Raw genomic sequence first — 20,043 nt, 5'->3', positions numbered from 1 at the left:
CAAAAGGTTAAGAATAAACAGTCTTTGTGAACAACAAACAAAAACTACAAAGAACATATGATACGAAAGATAACTGCAGTGCTTAGAATCTAGGGATGTGACGAAGCTGAAAATTTACCGATGCCGATGTACTCACAGATAATTTTTGGAACCAATACCGATGCAGATATTTAACCGATTCCGATACATAAGATTATTCAACAGAAATGGGATGTTATTTTCAGCATGACAAAAATAAATTTGCTATGTATATTTCTATTGGATACATTTGCATCTAACAAAAAGTGGTTATGTGAACCTTTAAGAAAAACATAGATTCTCAAGATATTTAACATTAGTACACAAGCCGTTCTTTGAATTCTTGTTCTTAATGTTGTAAATTTAATGCTGGCAGATTGAACTTCAGAAACAGGTATGCCCAAGTATTATCTCACCACTTGCTTCAGGTTTGGATAGTTACACTTGAATTTCCAATACAACAGCGGATCCTGGTCACGTGGAATAGTTGGTTCAGCAATGTACTGTTTTATTTCTGATTTTGAGGTAGGATGATTCTCTGAATGAGAGCTCGCAATAATTTTATTACAAAAACTCTACAACTGATGAAAAATCATAACCTAATTTTCAATAAATCTTACAAAATTAAAATATAAAACTTATTAGAAGGTAAACACTAGTATTATCTGTACCGGTTTAAATATCGGATTTTTGCTGATGTCGATACGTCAATTTCTGCCGATTTTCATACATCTGTAATTAGCTTCGGCACATCCCTACTACATACTATACTATCACTTCACTATAGAAAATAATTTATGTAGAATCTAAATTTAAATCCCAGAATCACTCTGTGTCAGATAAGTCAACCTATACATGAATAAAGAAAAACCACATACAATTTCTATCATTGTGTCAACCCCTTGTATATAATCAAATTGATTACATGTTATACCATACCTTTCTACAGAATCTAGAAAGTGTCAGAGAACACTGGCAAACTGATGATGTTTTATGAGCTAACAGCAAAATAAAGTATTGTGCTTGTATAGTTTTCCTATTCCTTTACACAAGGGTAAATCTATTACTTATACATTGCACCATACAATGAAGACAGGGCTGGATCTATTCTCAATCCTGGTCATAGCCGAGGTAGTGAAAGGCTCTCACATAAACATCGAATTAATTTTCCTGAGTTTTCCAGAATCCTATTTATTTATTATTTTTTTTTTAGAATTCATTACTCTTAAATTCATTGGTAATTTTACCTAGCAGATGAGTTCATAAATAGCCTGTAATTTAGTGCTAAGTTCTCACATTTTCCTATTATTTTTATGAATAAAAACATAATTCATATGTCGTAGTTTTGTAAAGTAAATATCTAAATACACATGACGTTTTCAAGAACAAAGGTGGCGAATGCACCATTAATGTTCAAGAAACATTTGCAAATTTGTATTGGATTGGTTATCGTTACCAACTTTTGTAACAGTATTTTACTGATATTGGCAAAATTCCATGCAAGTACATTCCTACTTATTATTCTTATTACAGTCAACTCTTGATACGACCTTTCACAATTCCCGGAGAAAGGGTAGTTATTTTGAAAGGGTTGTTATTGGAATTTGCACTAATTTTCAGGTTAAACGGAGCTCAAACAGACACAATATATCCTGGTAGTTATACAAAAAGTTATGCACAGAACGCGTGTTATCAGAAGGAAAATAGAACATGAAAAAGTTTTCACAAAAAGGATTTAAAATCATGTTGTTTTCTTTTCATTGTGCACAGTCCTTGCTCTTCCAGGAAATTCTTACAATTCTACTTCATGAGAAACCAGTTTGCACTGAGACCTACGGAAAGGAAAACAAACTCTCGTTTATTGCAAGCGAAACTCTAAGAATCTTGACACCAGTCACACTGGCACCTGCAAAAGTCTGGAGATAATCCGGCAGAATGAATGTTGGATTTTAACAGGTCTACTAGAGCATTGTCTGTTACAAGAATAACTTGTAAGATAAGATCTGTCCGGACACACAACACAATTTTTCAAGGCACCAGAAAAAAAAACACAGGGTTGTAAATTTCGTTCTGGTTCGGCTGTGTAAAATCATAAAATCATCATCATCATAAAAAAGACACGTTTTCCTTCTTTCAACAAATTTCATATTCACCCCACTTCCCATCCCAGGGAGCAGTCCAGACTCTTTCTCAAAACACGCAAGCAATCTGTTGCACCCAATGCATATTCTAGGACACATTAAACAGCGTCGCACTCAATCATTCGGGTTTTGAATTGGATTTCACTTTAAACTGTATATTTAGTCCCAATTAGCCCATCAGCGTAAAATGAACTGAAAACAAGCTTTATGAAACTTGTGCATTTTCACATATCAAAATGGTAGATCGTTATTTACTCTCACGTTAATCGACGATTTAATGTTGGATTTAGGAGTATTCTTGATGTCAAACAGCCGCTCCTCCAAAAGTTTTCCCCTTGAATAATGTCTTTTTAATTGGTCTCAGCGACCATTCCTACATTGAGCACTTTTTTTTTCTTCACATGAATGGTTCTGAAGAAAAGCAGATGCGAATTAAATTTGGTTTCGCAGAACATGAAGTTGTTTTAACTCTTGTTTTCCTTTCTGGAGATCGAATTTCATTATCGTCAAATCAAAACAGCTTTGCGAGATTCAAAACAATAATTTTTTCCTTCGCGCTGGATGAGTTATTGCTGTTATCGGCAAGAAAGAGCTTTGCAGACGCTAGACAAAACACTGGCGCCAGATGCATCGTAAAAACAAGGAGACCGGCTGGAAGTTCAAGCAACAGTTGGCGGAAGAGAAAAATCCCGGCATTTTAAAGATAACGCAACTGTCAAAGATGGAACTTTTAACATTAGTGTAAAGAAGAAAGAAATGACCCTTGCTTTACATTTTACCATGCAACAGACAATATTTCCTATGCAGACAACAGCATAAAAAAATAAAAATAGGACCTGAATTCTGCAATTATCAACATTGCCGTGCACACCAGTGGTGGAGAATGAGCTGGGGAAAGGGGGGAGGGTCACTTTTATTTACTTGCTCTATGGTTTTTTGTTCGTTTTCAAGAATATATCTAGAACTGGTTGCCTCATTTTAGACGTCAAAGGGAAGGAAGAGGGGTGGGTCCACTTCCACCCTCGCCTGTAATCAGCTCATGTGCACACACAAGCAAGAAAATTGTGGCTGAAACAATCTGCACCACCCCTCCCCCCACGTTTGCTAACAGGAAAAGAGGGAGAAGTCAGTCAGCCAAGAGAACACTTTTTTGGCAAATATTATGACATCAACGAAAATGTATGAAGTGGGAAACGGGAGTTATGATGCACGTAAGTTGGAAGTAAACTTTTGTGGAAACCTGGATGACAACGCATTAAGCGGGTTGACGATCTTTAGTTGACCTATGTGGTTTTGATTATCTCTAACAGTTTCCATTTTTACAGGGTACAAATAACACGTTTTGAATGAAAGTGGTTACCAGAAGTTGTCGGCGACAAGGCCGAGAGTTGCTCAGTCACGGGAACCTGCTGAATTCTAGGTCAGAGCTGGACAGATGGGCCAGACTTCCAGGCACCACGCGTCTGTATTTTGGAACATTTCTGCGATCTTATTTCTCAAGGTGGTGTATTTATCGACGAAAAGCTTGACCTGCCATGCACATTGGCAAAGACTGCAAGTTCAGCAGTCATTTCGGGCTGCTCCCCCGTGAGTTTTCAGCAGCTCTTAGGACAAGGAAACAAGTCAAGGTCAATTTAAAATAACATCCAAGCACATTCGATCTTCTCTTCTCGCATATCCAAGAGCAAGCATGGCAAAACAAGCCTGGCACGTTGGGTAGCGGCCCTCGTGTGCGGGTAACATTGGTGCACTAAAGGGAGGGGAGGGCAGAGGTCAAGTGCTATTGGATATCACTCAAGCATGTTGTGGTGGCGTCTATTTTTAGTTCAGACCCAATTGTGAGCAGTAGAGCGCTCGTGAAGGGAATGAGTGAAAAAAAAAACATGTTTCAGCCGATTGGTTTCAATTCATCAATTTTTTTTACAAATTTTTCAACTTTTTTCTAAATTTTTCGCGGTTCCTGGGAAAAAGGTCGTTACTTCGAGAGGGTAACTATTTTCCGATACCAATGACAAAACTAAGTCAAGAATAAAATGGTATATTTGTGCACATAATAAAGTGCAATTTTTTTATGGAAGTTACAGATCCTTTCGAACTGCATTACAGTTCACGAAAGAAAATTTCATGTGCAAATCACGTGCAAGTCAAGTGTCAATGCCCGACGGAAATTGAAATAAAGAAATCTTTCTTTTCATAAATAGATTGTGATGTTAGGGATTTGAACTGTTTTCTTTAATTCTCAGAATTTCAAGTGGCTGGCATTTTATGAATACAGTGCAACAGTCAGGTGACTTGGAATGGCATCTTCACTGCTTTAGCTGACAATGACTGCATTTGTACCGCATGTCCCCTACCAACGCACTCAGCGAGTTAAGGTGTTGTATTCATTTTAAATGGCTCGTCCTTGATTTTCACCCTTCTTCACATTGTTCTATTGGGCATTTAAAGTTGTTTTGATTGATTGATTGATTGATTGATTGATTTGCGTTATTTTACTTCGCTTTTGTGCCACTTTTGGCTAATTTGCAAAGATGGAGATGAGAGATGATACGATGGAATTGATGAATGAAGACCCATGAATATCCATGCCCAGGCTAGGATTCAAACCCCGGGACCCCTGCATGGTAGCCCGAGCATTTAAACTTGTATTATGATTACTTTAAGATGGCTATTGAAAGTATAGTGCAAAGATATGTAAATAGTTGCTCTTCTTGCTTTCATATAGAGAAGAAACAAGTGATTGACAAAGGTTGACTATTTTAATTTTAAAAATATTAATAACTTCACGTGAGATCATAATTTAATCACAAAATCTACTCGTGCTGACAATAATATAAAAATATTGAAAATCATGCATAATTTTCAGCATATGTATAAACTCTGTAAAAGTGTCACAAAATGATTTTGTGGACCCTGCAAGAGACACCCATACTCTGCAAAAGTATTGGCCAATATCAGCTCAGCATGGCAAAATACATTTTTACAATATATCATTTTAAATGTTTGAATAACTTATTGATCATTAAAATATTTTATGATTATGAAAAATATGAAACATTTATTTACTTTCTGGCACCATTGATTCTTGGAATTGAGGAAGTTCCCAATTATCTCCCAAGTCTTAAATGACAATTAGAATGTAACATGTTAAGTGGTCAACTCACGAACTCGTCACCAACAACTGCAACTTTGAGTCTGAGCAGAGGTTTATCAATTACACCTAATCGTAATTGTGATTTGCCAAGTGCACAAAAGTGAGGCAAAATGAGAAAAAAAAAAGAATACAAGACTATTACAGGGTTTCCATTTATATTGGCAAAACACATTTTGAACTTTCCACAATTTTCAAGCAATTTTTTAATAAATTTCCAGACCATTCAGTGGTAATTTAACATGCTAATGCAAGTGTTTTGAATAAAGTTTACTCAACATTCTTTAAAATAAGTGAACAAAATTACAATTTGAAAACATTTTATACAGAAGATCTTCCATCAAGAACTAACTTGGTTCAAGGAAAAAATACAATTTACTTTCCTAAACTGATTCCTAAACCTTCGTAAGTATACAAAAACCACTTGATTTTCCCTAATTTTTCCAGGCTTTTGGATGCTTTCAAAATTTGCTGACTTATTCCATCATAGCTTGATTTCTCTAGTACTTTTACTGGGCTTGCTCGTTGGCATAGAGGTAACAACTTCACACTGTAATTAAGGGGCCTTCGATTCGATACTTGGTTGATGCGCATAGTGGTTAATTCCACTTTAAACTGTATGCCCAGTCCTGATAGGCCTTTCTGTGCATGAAGTGGACTTAAAACTCAAATCTCAGACTTTACCAAGTCAATAGGTACCTTGTATTAGAAATGTAACCCATAGGGAAATTATATATTTACCTTTAATATATCAACCCATACATATTTGTTCTGGTTTGGATCCCATTCTTCCTCCACATCAACCTTCACCTTCACATAATATGAAGCCTTCCTTCGAAGAGATCCTGGGACGCTGCTGCGCATCTCTTCCTGGTCCTGAAAAGTTCAGAAACACTCGTAAGTAGAGAATCTTTATTCACATTCAAGTTTTCAAAAATAATTTTTGTATTTCGTCTGTTTGGCCAGAAGTATAATTACAGTGAAACCCAATTTTATGTTCCTTGATTTTACATTTTCCTGCATTATACATTCAATCTTGATGGTTCCAACAGGGCAAAATGCTACAAAATTTTCCCAAATTTTACATTTTCCCACATTTTAAGTTCCTTCACATTGGTCCCCTGAAAAACATAAGTCGAGCTTTCACTGTATTTGTTTTGTACTTCTTGCAAGAGATAATTCTGACAATTACAATATCACACTTTTATCTTGTTAATCCTCTTCAAAAACGATGAGGAGTATTGTACTCTGTCATTGAACATCACTTGCGTTGCTATAATTGTATTTATTGGTAATACAGAAACAAATGATACACACTACATTGAAGAATTCTAAGTTATGCAGATTAATTAATTACCAATTGCATTATCAGAATTTTATATAACTACAGGGAAGGTGTCATTTGATGTTTACAAATCTATCAATCACAAAAAATACATGAGATAATGCTCATTTGCTAACAAAAACAGAGTTAGTACTTATAAATATTTCAAGTTTTAAATATGATAATCTATCATATATAGAGGCACATATTTTTGGTAAATCAAAAAGTAAAATTTCGGTACAAAAACAGAGTCAATTTTGAGTTCAAAAGCGGTAAATAAAATAAAATTTCGCTGTTATAGTGGTATATAAAATAACATTTTGGTTTTAAAAATGTGAATATAAATCCCAAATTTGATATAAAAACTGCACTTACGACACAAAATAAACATCTCTCTTCTAATAGCACATTCATGTCCTTACCAGAATATTAAGTTTATTCTTGTATAAAGTGGTCCATTTTTGCTTCTCAAATATTGACAGCAGAATTAATTAATTTTCCGTGAATTGCATAACTCACAGGATAATTCTGACTTCAGAAAGTGTCCCGTCGGTAAATAAACTCTAATTTCGTGTTTAACAGTCTATTTCGCATTTTCCAGTTTATTTCGCATTATTTCGTGATAAAACAGGGTAGGAAAATGCAGCTCACACCTTTCAGAAACATGAAAAATTAACATTACAATGTGTTATTTCAGATTTTGTGTTTTCGTCAATAACAAAATATGCATGCCTCTAATGATAAACTATCTTACAGCAATCTCAGTTGTCAAATTCATTATGTATTAAATATCATTTAATAATATCTATGTACAGTACAGTAGTAAAATTCTATAACTAATTCCAAATATAATTCATTTATGATTGAAATGGAAATAATGCACACAATACAAGGGATACATGAAATTTCAATCAACAATCAAGTAGTAAAATCTGATTCTAATTACAAAAATAACCTGAATCTACACAAAGTGCAAAGTGGTCTGTTATCTGCAGGCTGATGTCAAATTTATGATTAGTGAAAATATGGTGACTGACTGGACAAGTTCTTCAAAGGGCAAGCAAATAATATCAATGAGTTACTCAAACCTTTAGAGGGTATATTCCTTGCCTCTCACCATCTGAAACACCATACACACTGACTAGTAGTGACAATGTGCAGTTTCCACGGTTCAACAGGCATCGCTGTGTGCGATGTTGCCACGTTTTACATACGTCTACTCCGCTGACTAAAAATCTGTATAAAATTGGTTTTGCAATGTGAATTGGCAATGATAATGAATAAGAACAGATGCAAATAGCTTCAAAACAAGAACAATATTGTATTTGTAGAACTACCCAATACTTAGAAAAAGGTGCTTCATAAAATTTGAAAGAACAGTTTTTTGACAAATTTTAAAAATTTAAAAACTAAGAATTGTGTTTAAAACCTTTCTGCCTGCACTGTACTAAATTTCATCACAATTGGACCATCCATTTTTTATTTATAGAATTTCAAAGAGAGCAATCCCTTGCAAATCTCAAAAAAAGGCACTTTATTTGTTCTCACGACGATAAAAAATTGAAGGCATAGTCGAAAAAACATTTGGTTATCATAGATTAATACAGAATTGAATAAGCTAAATTTTGATGTAACTTGCTATTATGTAGGTCTATTGGTTAATTTTTAATTGGAGTCCAAACTCTAGTATCTATAATTTTTAATCTGACAGTAGGTGTTCTTATGGCAAGTGTGAATCATTCTGGCACCTGAATAGAGCCAGGGTGGCATGGTCAGAATGCACCAAACTCTTGCCCAGTGTCCCAGTTCAGCCCTGATCTGCGTACCTGTATATATCGAAAATCGCTGAAGTCAAGTTCCAACATAGCCAAATGGTTTGTGCTTCTTTTACTCCTGGTAGAAGTGGTCACAGGTTTGATGGCTAATATTGTGCATCCAGCATTCTGAAGACAACTGGGAAGCTGTAGTGCATTTAGATCTAGAGGCACACAACAGTGGTGATGGGACACATCACACAGTAACTTGGCAGAGATTTACTCTTGCATCAACAACTTGAAATTTGATTCAAATAGGTACTTGAACATTGCCATCTTGTATTTCCATTAACACATTCTTAAAGGACACCAAGGTCTACAATAGTAGACTGTGGTACCAGCCCAGTATCTGAATTTACGTAATTTACTTTTAAGCATGTAGCTGCCATTCTCACTAGCAATGAAGTACATACCTCTAGCAGTTGGGTTGGAGTATTATCTTCGCTTGAAGTACATTTGTATGTGGGGGTTACATTGCTATCTGAAGTTGATGTCGTGACATCCTGTAACAAAAGAGGAAAATGTTAATTATGATCACCACACTACAGAATTTCAACATTAATTAATTTAGAATTATACTTCCTTTACTTTTTTCATTACTCTATACCATCGTACTGTGTCCTGGTGGTATAGTCTGTAGAGCATCAGAAAGCCACTCAGGCGACCCAGGTTCAATTCCCGGGCTGGGTGATCTAAGGTCGAAATTTTTCCAGCCTTGTTCCCACATAAAACGGCTCTGGGGTCACCCAGACTCAAATCAATGGGTACCTGGAGGGCAACCCTGGGGGGTAAAGGTGGTCGGAGCATGGTGCTGATGATCACCTCCAAAATGACACAGATCGAGAATGTGTGGGGCCCTACCCCCATCCCCTGTGCCTTCATGGCACGGTGCTATATGCAAGGGGAACTTTAACCTTTTTTATACCATCATACAATCCGTATGATTTTGCAAATGCACGTGTTTTCTTATTGTTATGACTGAACCCTATTTAAATATACAGCATACAGTTTTAGAAGCAATATCGGGAGGGACCACGCAGAGCCTGTCCGTGGTGACCAGCCAATGGCATGAGTTCAACATTGTACAGTTAGGAAACTGCAGTGTGCAAGTTAGAAGCAGAGTTCTGCATTTTTCTTGCACAGAAGAAGTTTTCATAAAATTCGCTGCTTTTAAGGTTCATCATACAACCTGACTGTCCAAGTTCCATAAATTTCCGTAGCCTACAGCCAGTGTTATCATTTCTTGAAGAAACACCGGAGTTCGCATTTTCTCATGTTTTAAGTTCTGGAGAAAGATTATTGATGAATATAATTTTATTTTTATGAACAAATCTTTATTTTCTCATTTAACAGCAATTAGAGCTAACAAAAAAAACAAAAAATTAGATTATGGAATGACTCTCTTATTAAACACATGCACCATTATTTAAAAATAAATAATGAAAAAGAATGAATTACAATTAGGGCTGTGTGTATCCAATAATGTTGGTACCAGGATTTGGAAAAGAATTTCCCATCTCAATCCATGGTTTAGGTCATTAAGCAGCCGCGAGCACCTGCAGCGAGCTCGCCGGCAGACAGCAGGGTTGCCCTGTCAAGAAAAGTGAAGAAAAGTGCGATAAAAATGAATTAATTAATTTTCGGGACGTTGATGCGTAAAATGAAAATATCAATCAGTGGTTATCTAGAAACATCCTTTCTCAGTGTTCAGTTAAAATTTGAAAATTTTCTGTCAACTGGTTCTCAAGATAATCGTGACCAAAGTTACCCCCATAAGCTTACATGGAAAATGCTCAAACTTTTCGCCAGAGTAGGAGATCGCCTTAAGGCGTTTAAAGAAATTGGAAGTGTGGATTGGAAGGAAAGGGCTTATTCCATGGCCTCCAAGAAGTCCAGACGTTACTCCCTTAGACTTTTTCCTATGGGGACATGTGAAGAACATGGTTTATGTGGAGAAAATTCAAGATGTCAACCATCTAAGGCAAAGAATTATCGCATCTGTGGCAACCATCACCCCAGACATGCTGGGCAGGACGTGGCAAGAAGTTTATTATCTGACTGTAGAAAACTTCTTATGTCACGTGCCGGCAACATATTTGTTAAAACACTAAAACAACACACAAAACAGCACGATACAAAACATTTCGGAGTTCTTCCAAGCTTTCGACTCCTTCACGGAGTTTGGATTTGATCCATGCTACAAACGGGGCACACATTGGAATTTACTAAATTGTAAACAAAACTTGATAACATTACCTTCAAAAACATGTATTTACTTTTTCGTGAGTTTCAGTTTTTAATAAAATATTTAGCTTCAAAACCCCGGAGTTCTTTTATAGATACCCTGTATTTTGTCTGTATTCTATCAAAAGTTGCTAAATTGAAATGAATCTAATGTATCTGTTAACCTATCTTCCAAAAGCATTGAGGCAGTAATTTTGTGTTACTTTTATGGCATTGTATGTTTCAATACTAATTCTTCAATTGATGAAACTTTGAGATTTATTACACAAATTCAACTTGTAAAATTACAGTGAAACCTTGATTTCAAATCCTGGGATTCTACACTTTCTTATTTTATACAATTTATGTTTATGTTTTGGGGAATGAAAGATACGGTAGTGTAATAAATACAGTGGAATCCTGATTTTATATTTTCCCCTATTAAACATTCAATCTTCACGGTCCTAACACAGCAAAATGTTATAAAATTTTCCTCATTTTCATGAATTTTTGAGTTTTTTACTTTGGTCCCCTGAAAAGCGTAAAATCGAGGTTCCTTTGTATATGGAGGCAAATTACTTGTAACGGTTCTATTAATCTAAGTGGGCCCTGCCACTGATACAAGTAAGCTGCATGGAAAAAGTTGGTAATTTGCCTCTGATATATTTACTATAGAATTTATTTTGCTGGTTCCAATGAAGCACAATGTTACAAAGTTTCCCGGATTATACATTTTCTAGCATTATAAGTTCCTTAGCCTCTGTCCCTTGAGGAATGTATAATGAAGGTTCTACTGTAATTCAATTTATGGATGTGGAAAAAAATAATTACCTTTGATCCAGATTTTGGTCCTGAAGGCTTTCTTTTATATGACGGAGGTTCTGGCAAAGCGGGCAAGTCACTGGCCCTGTGAACATTTGGTCTGTGATGTTCATCCTCCTCACTATCACTTCCCACAACAATTGTTTCTTCAGATCTTCTCTTCAATGCAGAAGAATTTACAACGGAGGACGAACAAATGGGCATGCTCACTTGGGACACTGTGCAGGATTGTGATACGTAGGATGGTGATCCCGAGAGTGATTGTACTTGAGATTCTTTCCTGCTTTGCACTATAACTCTGTTCTTTGAGTATCTTCCAGATCGGACCGTTTCACTGTAACACTGCGTTGACATGCTCACGTGTATATTGGATTCGTTCATTTCTGAATATGGAACGGACGAGAATTCAGAAGTTGGTGTACTGAAATGAGTGTACCTGTCAGGCAAACGCATCTCTGGGGAATTCATGCTTTCACCCACGTCTTTCTGGCTCTGGGCAACGTTCATCACCTGCTTGAACATGGAAAAGGAGTCAGACATGCTCTGCGAAGGGGGAGGTAACGATGGCGGAGTAGGGTGGTAGGTTGGAGTGTAGTGTTTTTGAAACTGGAACATGGGTTGCTGTCTTTGATCTGGAATTGTAGATGTCGTGGTAGGCTCGTAATCATCCTCATCATCCAAATTCACTTCCTCGATGTGCCTTCTTGGTGGATGCTCGACTGAAATCTCTGGTTGACTATGCTGCTGGCTGTTGCTCACGATCTCGGCCTGACTCGATGGCTGGAGTGATCTGACGTTTTGAACTTCTGCAATTGGACCTCTGTTCTGTTCTTCCAAAGGCAAATTACCTTCCTGGTTCGAAAGCAATACTGGCATACCCTGTTCTTGACTTTGGGAAATGGAAGAAGCCTGCGATGCATTCTGCGGTTCAGTCCTGATATTGTAATCCGTAACGGTGAACACCGGCTGACTTCCATCTCGATGGGTTGCAACACTGCTGTCTGCCTGAGGCAATGTTCTTGGTACACTGCTGGATGACTCAACTGTGGATGATGCTACAATGTCTTTAGTGCTTTGAGAAGGTGGAGTATGCATCGAGCTAGATTGCGAAGGTGAGTAACGAAGAGTGAAACTGCTCCCTGGCTGGGTCTCTGTTACAGACTGATCTGCATCATTTGTGTCGTCTTCAATATCAACTACTTTTATCTCATCCTTGTTACCCTGTGATGCAGTCTTGAACCAATTCTGTACCATGGAGAGGTTTTGGGAGAACAACATCTCTCTTGAAACGGCTTTCCCAGGTTTTACTTCCACCACCTCAATATCATCGTCAGACTTTTCTTCTTCCATGGAATGCAAATCATGAGATTGTGTGAGATCATGTAGCTGCAGAGGTTCTTTCTGCCGTGAACTGTTGGATACTTCATCTTGAGAGGTAATCAAGTCACTCGGTTCCAGTGAATCTATTTCTATCGCACTTCCCGAAACGTCCTTAGAAGGGGTTTGAACCCTGACATTAAGTTCATCTTCCTGATCGGCCACCACATTCTGCGATGGAGACAGGACACTCAGACTTAAAGAATCTTTCTGACTAGCACTGTCACAAATTCCGTCATCCATAAGAGTCTGCGTGCTAGACAAAAGAGGGTCTTTCTCGCTTGCACCTTCTTCGCACGCAGCTTCCTCAGATGTTTTCACTGAATGGTCATCCTCGCCATGACTATTAGACACGACATCACCTGATTCAGGAGCATCTTTGTCATTTGAACTTGGAGACATGACGTTCATAGGAAGCACCTGAATGCCTTCTGAACGTTCGTGCAGACTGTCTCGATCACCAGAGAGCAACTGAGAGGATGGAACAACAGAATCTGCTTGATTATCACCACCTCGTTGACTTGTTTTGTCAACTACTTCAACATTTTCAGCACTTTCCTTACCAACTTTCACAGACGAAGAACTATCAACGGCAACTTTGTCAACATCACTATCTACAGATGCACAAATTGGTTTCGTAAGCAACTCCTGAACTGGATCAATTTGAATATGATGCTGCTGTAGGTCCGGCTCTGAAAGAACTGCTTTTGGTACATCACTCTGACTAGAATCTGCAACAACTTGCATGTCATGTTCTTTCACCACAGTTTCTATGACTGTACCACTCAAGCCCGGACACTGCTGGGAATTTGTAATTTCCACTTCTTGGATCGCATCTTCATTTGCAACCCTCTTGGATTCGGGAAGAGATTCTGGGCTTTCTGGTAAATCTGACAATTTTCTTTTCCTTGCTGAAGTGATCTCTTGTTCCTCTTTTGTGGTCCCTGACAACAGTACTTCCGATTCCATTCCTGGGTCTGCAGAATCAGAAAACCTGCAACAGAACATATCAAAAGATAAGCATCATCTACTTTTCATTCATTCATCAGAGAAGACTACTTTCAAATACAGTATACAGTAGAGCCCTGATAATTTGATATTTCACATAATCAGAGGCACAGTGCTCAATACCCTGAAGCGGAAGAGACTTGTAAGTGTAAATTCAAAATTAACTATTTTCTTCCTAACTGTAACGTTACTACTGTACTTAGTGTTACCAGACATCCTCTTCTTCCCAGACATGTCCTACATTTTAGCCTTATGTCTGGTGACTGGGAGGAATTTGTCCTACATTCTAAGCATCACATAATTTGAATTAAGAACAATGCAATGCAAGTTACAAGTATATAGACTGCACTCCAAAACCCAAGTGAAATTTATTTTGATTGACATTGCAAAAAAAAAAGTGTGTTGTTCTAGAACAGTGGTTCTCAAACTGTGGTACGCGTCAGGGGTACATGAACTACTTGAAGGGGGTACGCGATCGGCTTGGAGAGTTGTTTTTCATCAACCTTAAAAAAAATAATTAAATTTGGAGCCGAATCTCTACTTGAAAGTTTCAAATGCACAACCAGATATCAAGAAATTGTGTCAGGCTATGCAAGCATATCTTTCTCACTTGAAACTGAGAATTTACAATAAAAACATCGAAATTGTGCTTGGCAGTTTGTTTACAAGCTTATTTTTGTTTACTTCTTTTTTCAATAACTATGGGCAAATAAATGAAAATTAACGTTTGTTATATACTTCTTAGCATACATATGTTCCACGTTTTTATTTTTGTAACGTAGGAACACCCAATAAAAAAATAAACATGTGATTCTAATGTTTCTTTGTTTACCATCTTTCCACATACAGCCCAAATGTCATTTTGCTCTAGTGCAGATACATGCCTAGAACATATCAAAAATGCCCACCAATCAGGCAGCCAAAAACATTTCCCCAAACCTACTATTCCGAAAAAACCTATTGAATTACATTAGAATTGTAATTACAACTAAAGGGTACAATGATAAAAAAAAGTTTGAGAACCACTGTTCTAGAACAAAGATTGAGGCCACATTCTATCGATGTCACTGTTCAATGTCTGAGTGGAATTACCTGTTTTGGGGTTTATACCGATGGAAGTAATCATGGATCCTACGAGGGACGATCAGGTTGCTCTGACTCTAACATAGATAGAGCGGCAATAGGGTTTCAATATATTTTTTTTATTTTTCAACATACTCCCCTGCATCTCCAATGCACTTTTCCCATCGGTGCTCCAACGCCTGGATACCTTGCAAAAAAAAATATTCCGACTGGTCCTCCAACCATGAGTCCACAGCCCTTATCACCTCAGAATCACCAGAAAATTTTTGCCTACGAATGTCATTCTTGAAATGTTTGAACAAATGGAAATCACTGGGGGCCAAATCTGGGGAATAGGGTGGGTGGGGCATCAATTCGAACGATGCATCTGCGATAGCGGCCCTCGCAATGCGTGAGGTGTGGACAGGTGCATTGTCCTGGTAAAGGAGCACACCACGGGCCAACATCCCATGCCTCTTTTTCTTGATGGAATCACGTAATTTCTTGATTAGGTCACTGTAGTATGTGCCAGTGATGGTCTGGCCTCTTTGTAGATAGTCCACAAGAAGGACACCCTTGCAGTTCCAGAAAATTGAGGCCATCACCTTCTTGGCTGACGTTTGCACCTTGAACTTCTTCGTTGGTGGAGAATGTGGGTGTTTCCACTCCATACTTTGTGATTTTGTTTCTGGGTCGAAGTGATGGACCCATGTTTCATCCATAGTTACAAATCGGGCAAGAAAATCATCTATATGAGAACGAAACTTGTCAAGAAGTTCTTCACTGATGAGCACTCGGGTGAGCTTCTGATCTGGGGTGAGGTTTCGAGGGACCCATCTTGTAGCAATTTTTTTCGTTTGCAATTCCTGGGTAATTATGTTTTGCACAGTGCCATATGACAGGCCACACATCTCAACAACATGACGGATAGTGACTCGACGATCCTTCAGCACGATATTGTGGACTTTGTTAATGTTTTCGGTCGTCATGACAGTTTTTGGTGCTCCACCTGCATGTTCATCCTCACACGACTCTCTCCCACAATTAAACTCACAACACCATCTCTTCACCATATTGCATGAAGGAGCAGTGTCCTCTAGCGTATCCACCAAGTACTCATGAATTTTGGATACCGTCCACTTCTTCTTCACAAAATATTTGATCACCCCTTTCACCTCATTTTTCTCCATTCTTGCACACTGACACAACTTCACTCACTTAAACCCCTGTAAAAAGAAAACTGTACGCTACTCAGACTTGCAATTCAGAACGAACGCATATAAAGGATCACTAAACAACAACAAAATAAAAAATCAATCATAACGTCATTCCTTCTATGTTAGGGTCGGAGCAACCTGATCGCCCCTCGTACAAGGTGTGTCCCATTCTCATTCATTATTTTGATTGTACATCAGGAAGTATACAGAACAAAGTTACTGAACTAAAAACCACCCCAAATGAAACAATTTCAAGTTAAGGATATTATTGTTTCATATTATTTGAAGATATGTTAATTGATGAACATTTGTTTGTCATGACAGGTTATAATGCAAATTTTGAGAGAATTTTCATTAATGTCAGCACAATGAACTATAAAAAGTTTAGTACTGGTTCAGTGTAATTTCAAAGAGTTTGATTGTTTTATAAGTATATTTTGACTAAACCTGAAATTTTGAGAAAAATTTACTCCTCTGAGTAGTGTATTGTTCAGTATTGCTCACAAGTTCAGGAAATTTGTTATTAAGAAATCATAAAAAAAAATTGTTTTTTAAAACTGAGAATGTGGCAATTTTATATTATTTGCTAACATCTGTATTACCATATTTACTCATGTATAATGTGCAAAAATCTGTTGTGCATATTATGAACAGAATAATTCAGATAGCCACCATGAAATCATACAGGGTCATTCTATGACTTTGTGACACTTGCATTGAATTTTCATGTTCACAGAACCCTCTCAATTTATATATCATTGTTAAGCTTAATCTGCAGTTTCTGAATATGGCAACAGTATTCCATTCAAGATGGTGACACCATATGTGCATTGCGGTTGAAATAAGCTCATCACAAAATGAAGGAACGTTCAGATTTTTATGGTATTTTGGATGAAAGAAATGATAAGGAAAAAGAAAATAATGATTACAATGTATTACTGGCCAAATAATATATATAGCCTATATGAAGCATGTAAATTATTTAATGGAAGAAATATTGTGCTGCTAACTGCTAGTTTGAGGGTCCTGAAGGGTCTTATAAATGTTACATTAGCCATGGAAAAGTATATATTTTGAAGTTTTCTTTTAGAAAAAGTAAAGAGGAAATGAGCAAAACCACGTATAATGGTTTTTAGCCCTTTCCAACGATTTTTCACTTTGTTATGTAATGTTCTGTCACACCAAGAAAAGCAGTATTGTTCTGGTGGAATTCGAGCATGCACCTCCCACCACATGAGATGTGTATCAGCCATATTTGTTGGTCGAGAAATAGTAGAAAATAACTTCCTGAGCACTGCAAATCCAGAATAAATAAGGTGGTTACAGAGTGAAAGCTTTGGGATGCTAAACAAAGTGGAGGGAGATGGGAGAGGTGGCATGAGTTGGCAACTTATTGTTTACACAAGAGGATATTCTCCTCTGGGTCCACATAGCAACAGGTGTCTCATTGAATAGGTATGATGTCATTCACTTTTGATCGCCATAGCAACAGCTTTACGACCTACAACTAAGAAAGCCATTTCTTGAACCTGGATTATACTGTGCATATATATTTTTTTGTCACTTTCCCCCCATCAAAAGAACAGGCTGCGCATTGTACATGAACGCGGTAAATACATATTTACTGTGAATGATTTGGGTCCTAAATCTTGCCTTAAAGTCCTACACTTTGGGATAGCATGTTCTACTTTTCCCTTATAGTGATCTGGTAAAACTAAGTGTACAATGCAATGCAAGTGCAATATTCAAAACAATACTATATCCTATTTTTCACAGTGTTTTTTTTATTTTTTATTGATTTTTCTTTTGCCTTTTCCAGTTGTCCCCAGGTTATTCATTATAGTCAAGTTTTTATTGCAGTAGTCTGAGCTCCATCCACCTCAGAAATTTTGAAATATGTGGCAGTTCCAACTTCAAAACTTACTATAAAGATACTTTACTAAACATGGGCATTTATGGATAATATATACTTGTGAATAAAGCACAATGGACAAATGAAATTATACAAAAAACAAAGGGTTACAGAACATACATAAATAATGATAAAATTATTATTTGGAACACTTAAATTAGTGGTTCCAAAACTGTGGTTCAGAAAAAAATTTATACTTATATTAGTGCCTTAAGTATGTGCTTTTCTAATAGGTTTTTCTATGATAGGTTATTTGGAGCACCTATGTTGTGATTCAGAAAAAGTCAAAGATTTTAATGGGTCGGTGGCTAAGTCTGACTTGAACCTAGGACTGTCAGTGGCGAGATTGTGAGTCAAATACTCAATGCACTTGGCCACGGAGGTAAAAACTGTTGAATATAAGAAGGGCTGATTTTGCCTAGCCGATGGATGCATCAGCACTAGAGATGGCATTATAAATAGGCACTATCAAATTGTGAATGACTGAATAACATGTTTCATTGATGTTTTCTCATTCTTACCCTAGATGAGGCATCGAATGGAATTCTTCCTCACATACTGAAGACGAAGGAGTAGGTTGTAAAATTGGCACAAAAGTTGATGGTGTCTGAATGGAATGGTCTTGACTTGAAAACAAATCTTCTTGAGATGACTGAAAAGGTAAATCTTGTGATGGATCTGCAATAGAAAAAAATGTGTGATCAAATAAGTAATGTTGACATGAAGTTTTGTGGTTCCTTTGATAAAGTTGGCTAGCTGCATTTTGTCAAGATAATATATAAACTTTCTAATTATACACTTTAGGGATGTGGCAGATTAATCAGTACTCTTATCGGTATCAGTGGGTCACGACAAGTACTGATAATTTTACCAGCCTGTTATATCAATAAAAAAGACTACAGTTTAGTGCAAAATTCTGCCACTTTTTTTTTTAATAAATATGAAGGTATCTTAGTTAAGCAAAATAAATGTGCAGTTCTTATTCCTAAAGCAAAACCAATTAACATGGAAGAAAAAAATTCAGGTTTTTCACAGTACATTTTCAATTTTATTAGAATATTAGTTTTCAGTACCACAAATTTTCATATCAGTACTTTTCAGTATTGACAAACATTTCATATTGTTCAACTGCTTACATATTTTGAACAGCTGCATGTACAGCTGTTTGACAAATGGGAGCAAACATATAACTTTTGTACTTTTTCAGGGTGGCCACTTTAGGACCATGATAAAATTCAAGTATAATTCCCGGTTTTCAAGGCAAATTTTCAAAAAATTCAAGGCCACAAGCAGATGTTTTCTCTATTTCAACCTTGTGTATTACCGCCTCTCAACACCCACACACATGCACCAGAAGCGCAACCACGAACTTTTGTCTGGTGGGGTGGGGGGGGGGGGAAGTAGGGATAAATGTACCAATAATAATAATGACATTATTATGACTATTATTATTAGTAGTAGTAGTAGTGTTAGTGTCAAAGATGTTATTGTCCTAGTAAATTACACAAAAAAAGGGTAGAAGTCTATGTTAAAGCATTTATGTTGGAACAAACGATTTTAAACATTTTTGTAAAGAAAACGTTCATTAATAATGCAAAACAAAACTGTATTTTTGAATGGCAGAAAATGCATGACAAATGCATACCGAATTCATTATGTACATGTATAACTTTCATTGTACAACATACGTTATACACATATTCAAAATGGAGTGATGCAAAATAAGAAAATACATGCCAATACTAAATTGTGTACGTATTCAAACAAACAAGAAAGAGAAGAGGAGAGGAGAGGAGAGGAGAGAGAGAGAGAGAGAGACACACACACACTCAACAAACATTATATACATTTTGTCTCAAATGTGCACACTCCTTTTCCTCCCAACAATCGTTCATGCATTTAAGACAAAATCCATTAAGAGAAGTCTTATTTCTCTCTCCGGTAATTTACAATGCATTACAGAAAACAATCCTA

The 20,043-nt window shown here is 36.8% G+C and overlaps 1 protein-coding gene across 2 annotated transcripts in view; it reads right to left on the bottom strand.

Moving 5' to 3' along the window:
* LOC145984996 (uncharacterized) overlaps nt 1-20,043 on the bottom strand; it is a 118,215-nt gene that overhangs the window by 59,537 nt on the left and 38,635 nt on the right. For both annotated transcript variants that reach the window (XM_083118481.1, XM_083118482.1), the window contains 4 exons: nt 18,591-18,747; nt 11,503-13,864; nt 8,862-8,951; nt 6,052-6,186 (listed from right to left, as the gene is read on the bottom strand). In XM_083118481.1, the coding sequence (XP_082974607.1) occupies nt 6,052-6,186; nt 8,862-8,951; nt 11,503-13,864; nt 18,591-18,747 (2,744 nt within the window). The remainder of the gene's footprint in view (nt 1-6,051; nt 6,187-8,861; nt 8,952-11,502; nt 13,865-18,590; nt 18,748-20,043) is intronic.

This window comes from Lepisma saccharinum, chromosome 3, assembly GCF_977018435.1.
Source record: "Lepisma saccharinum chromosome 3, izLepSacc3.1, whole genome shotgun sequence".
NCBI classification, from domain to species: domain Eukaryota; kingdom Metazoa; phylum Arthropoda; class Insecta; order Zygentoma; family Lepismatidae; genus Lepisma; species Lepisma saccharinum.
The sequence above is the reverse complement of the archived record's forward strand: the minus strand, read 5'-3'. Positions and strand labels throughout refer to the sequence as shown.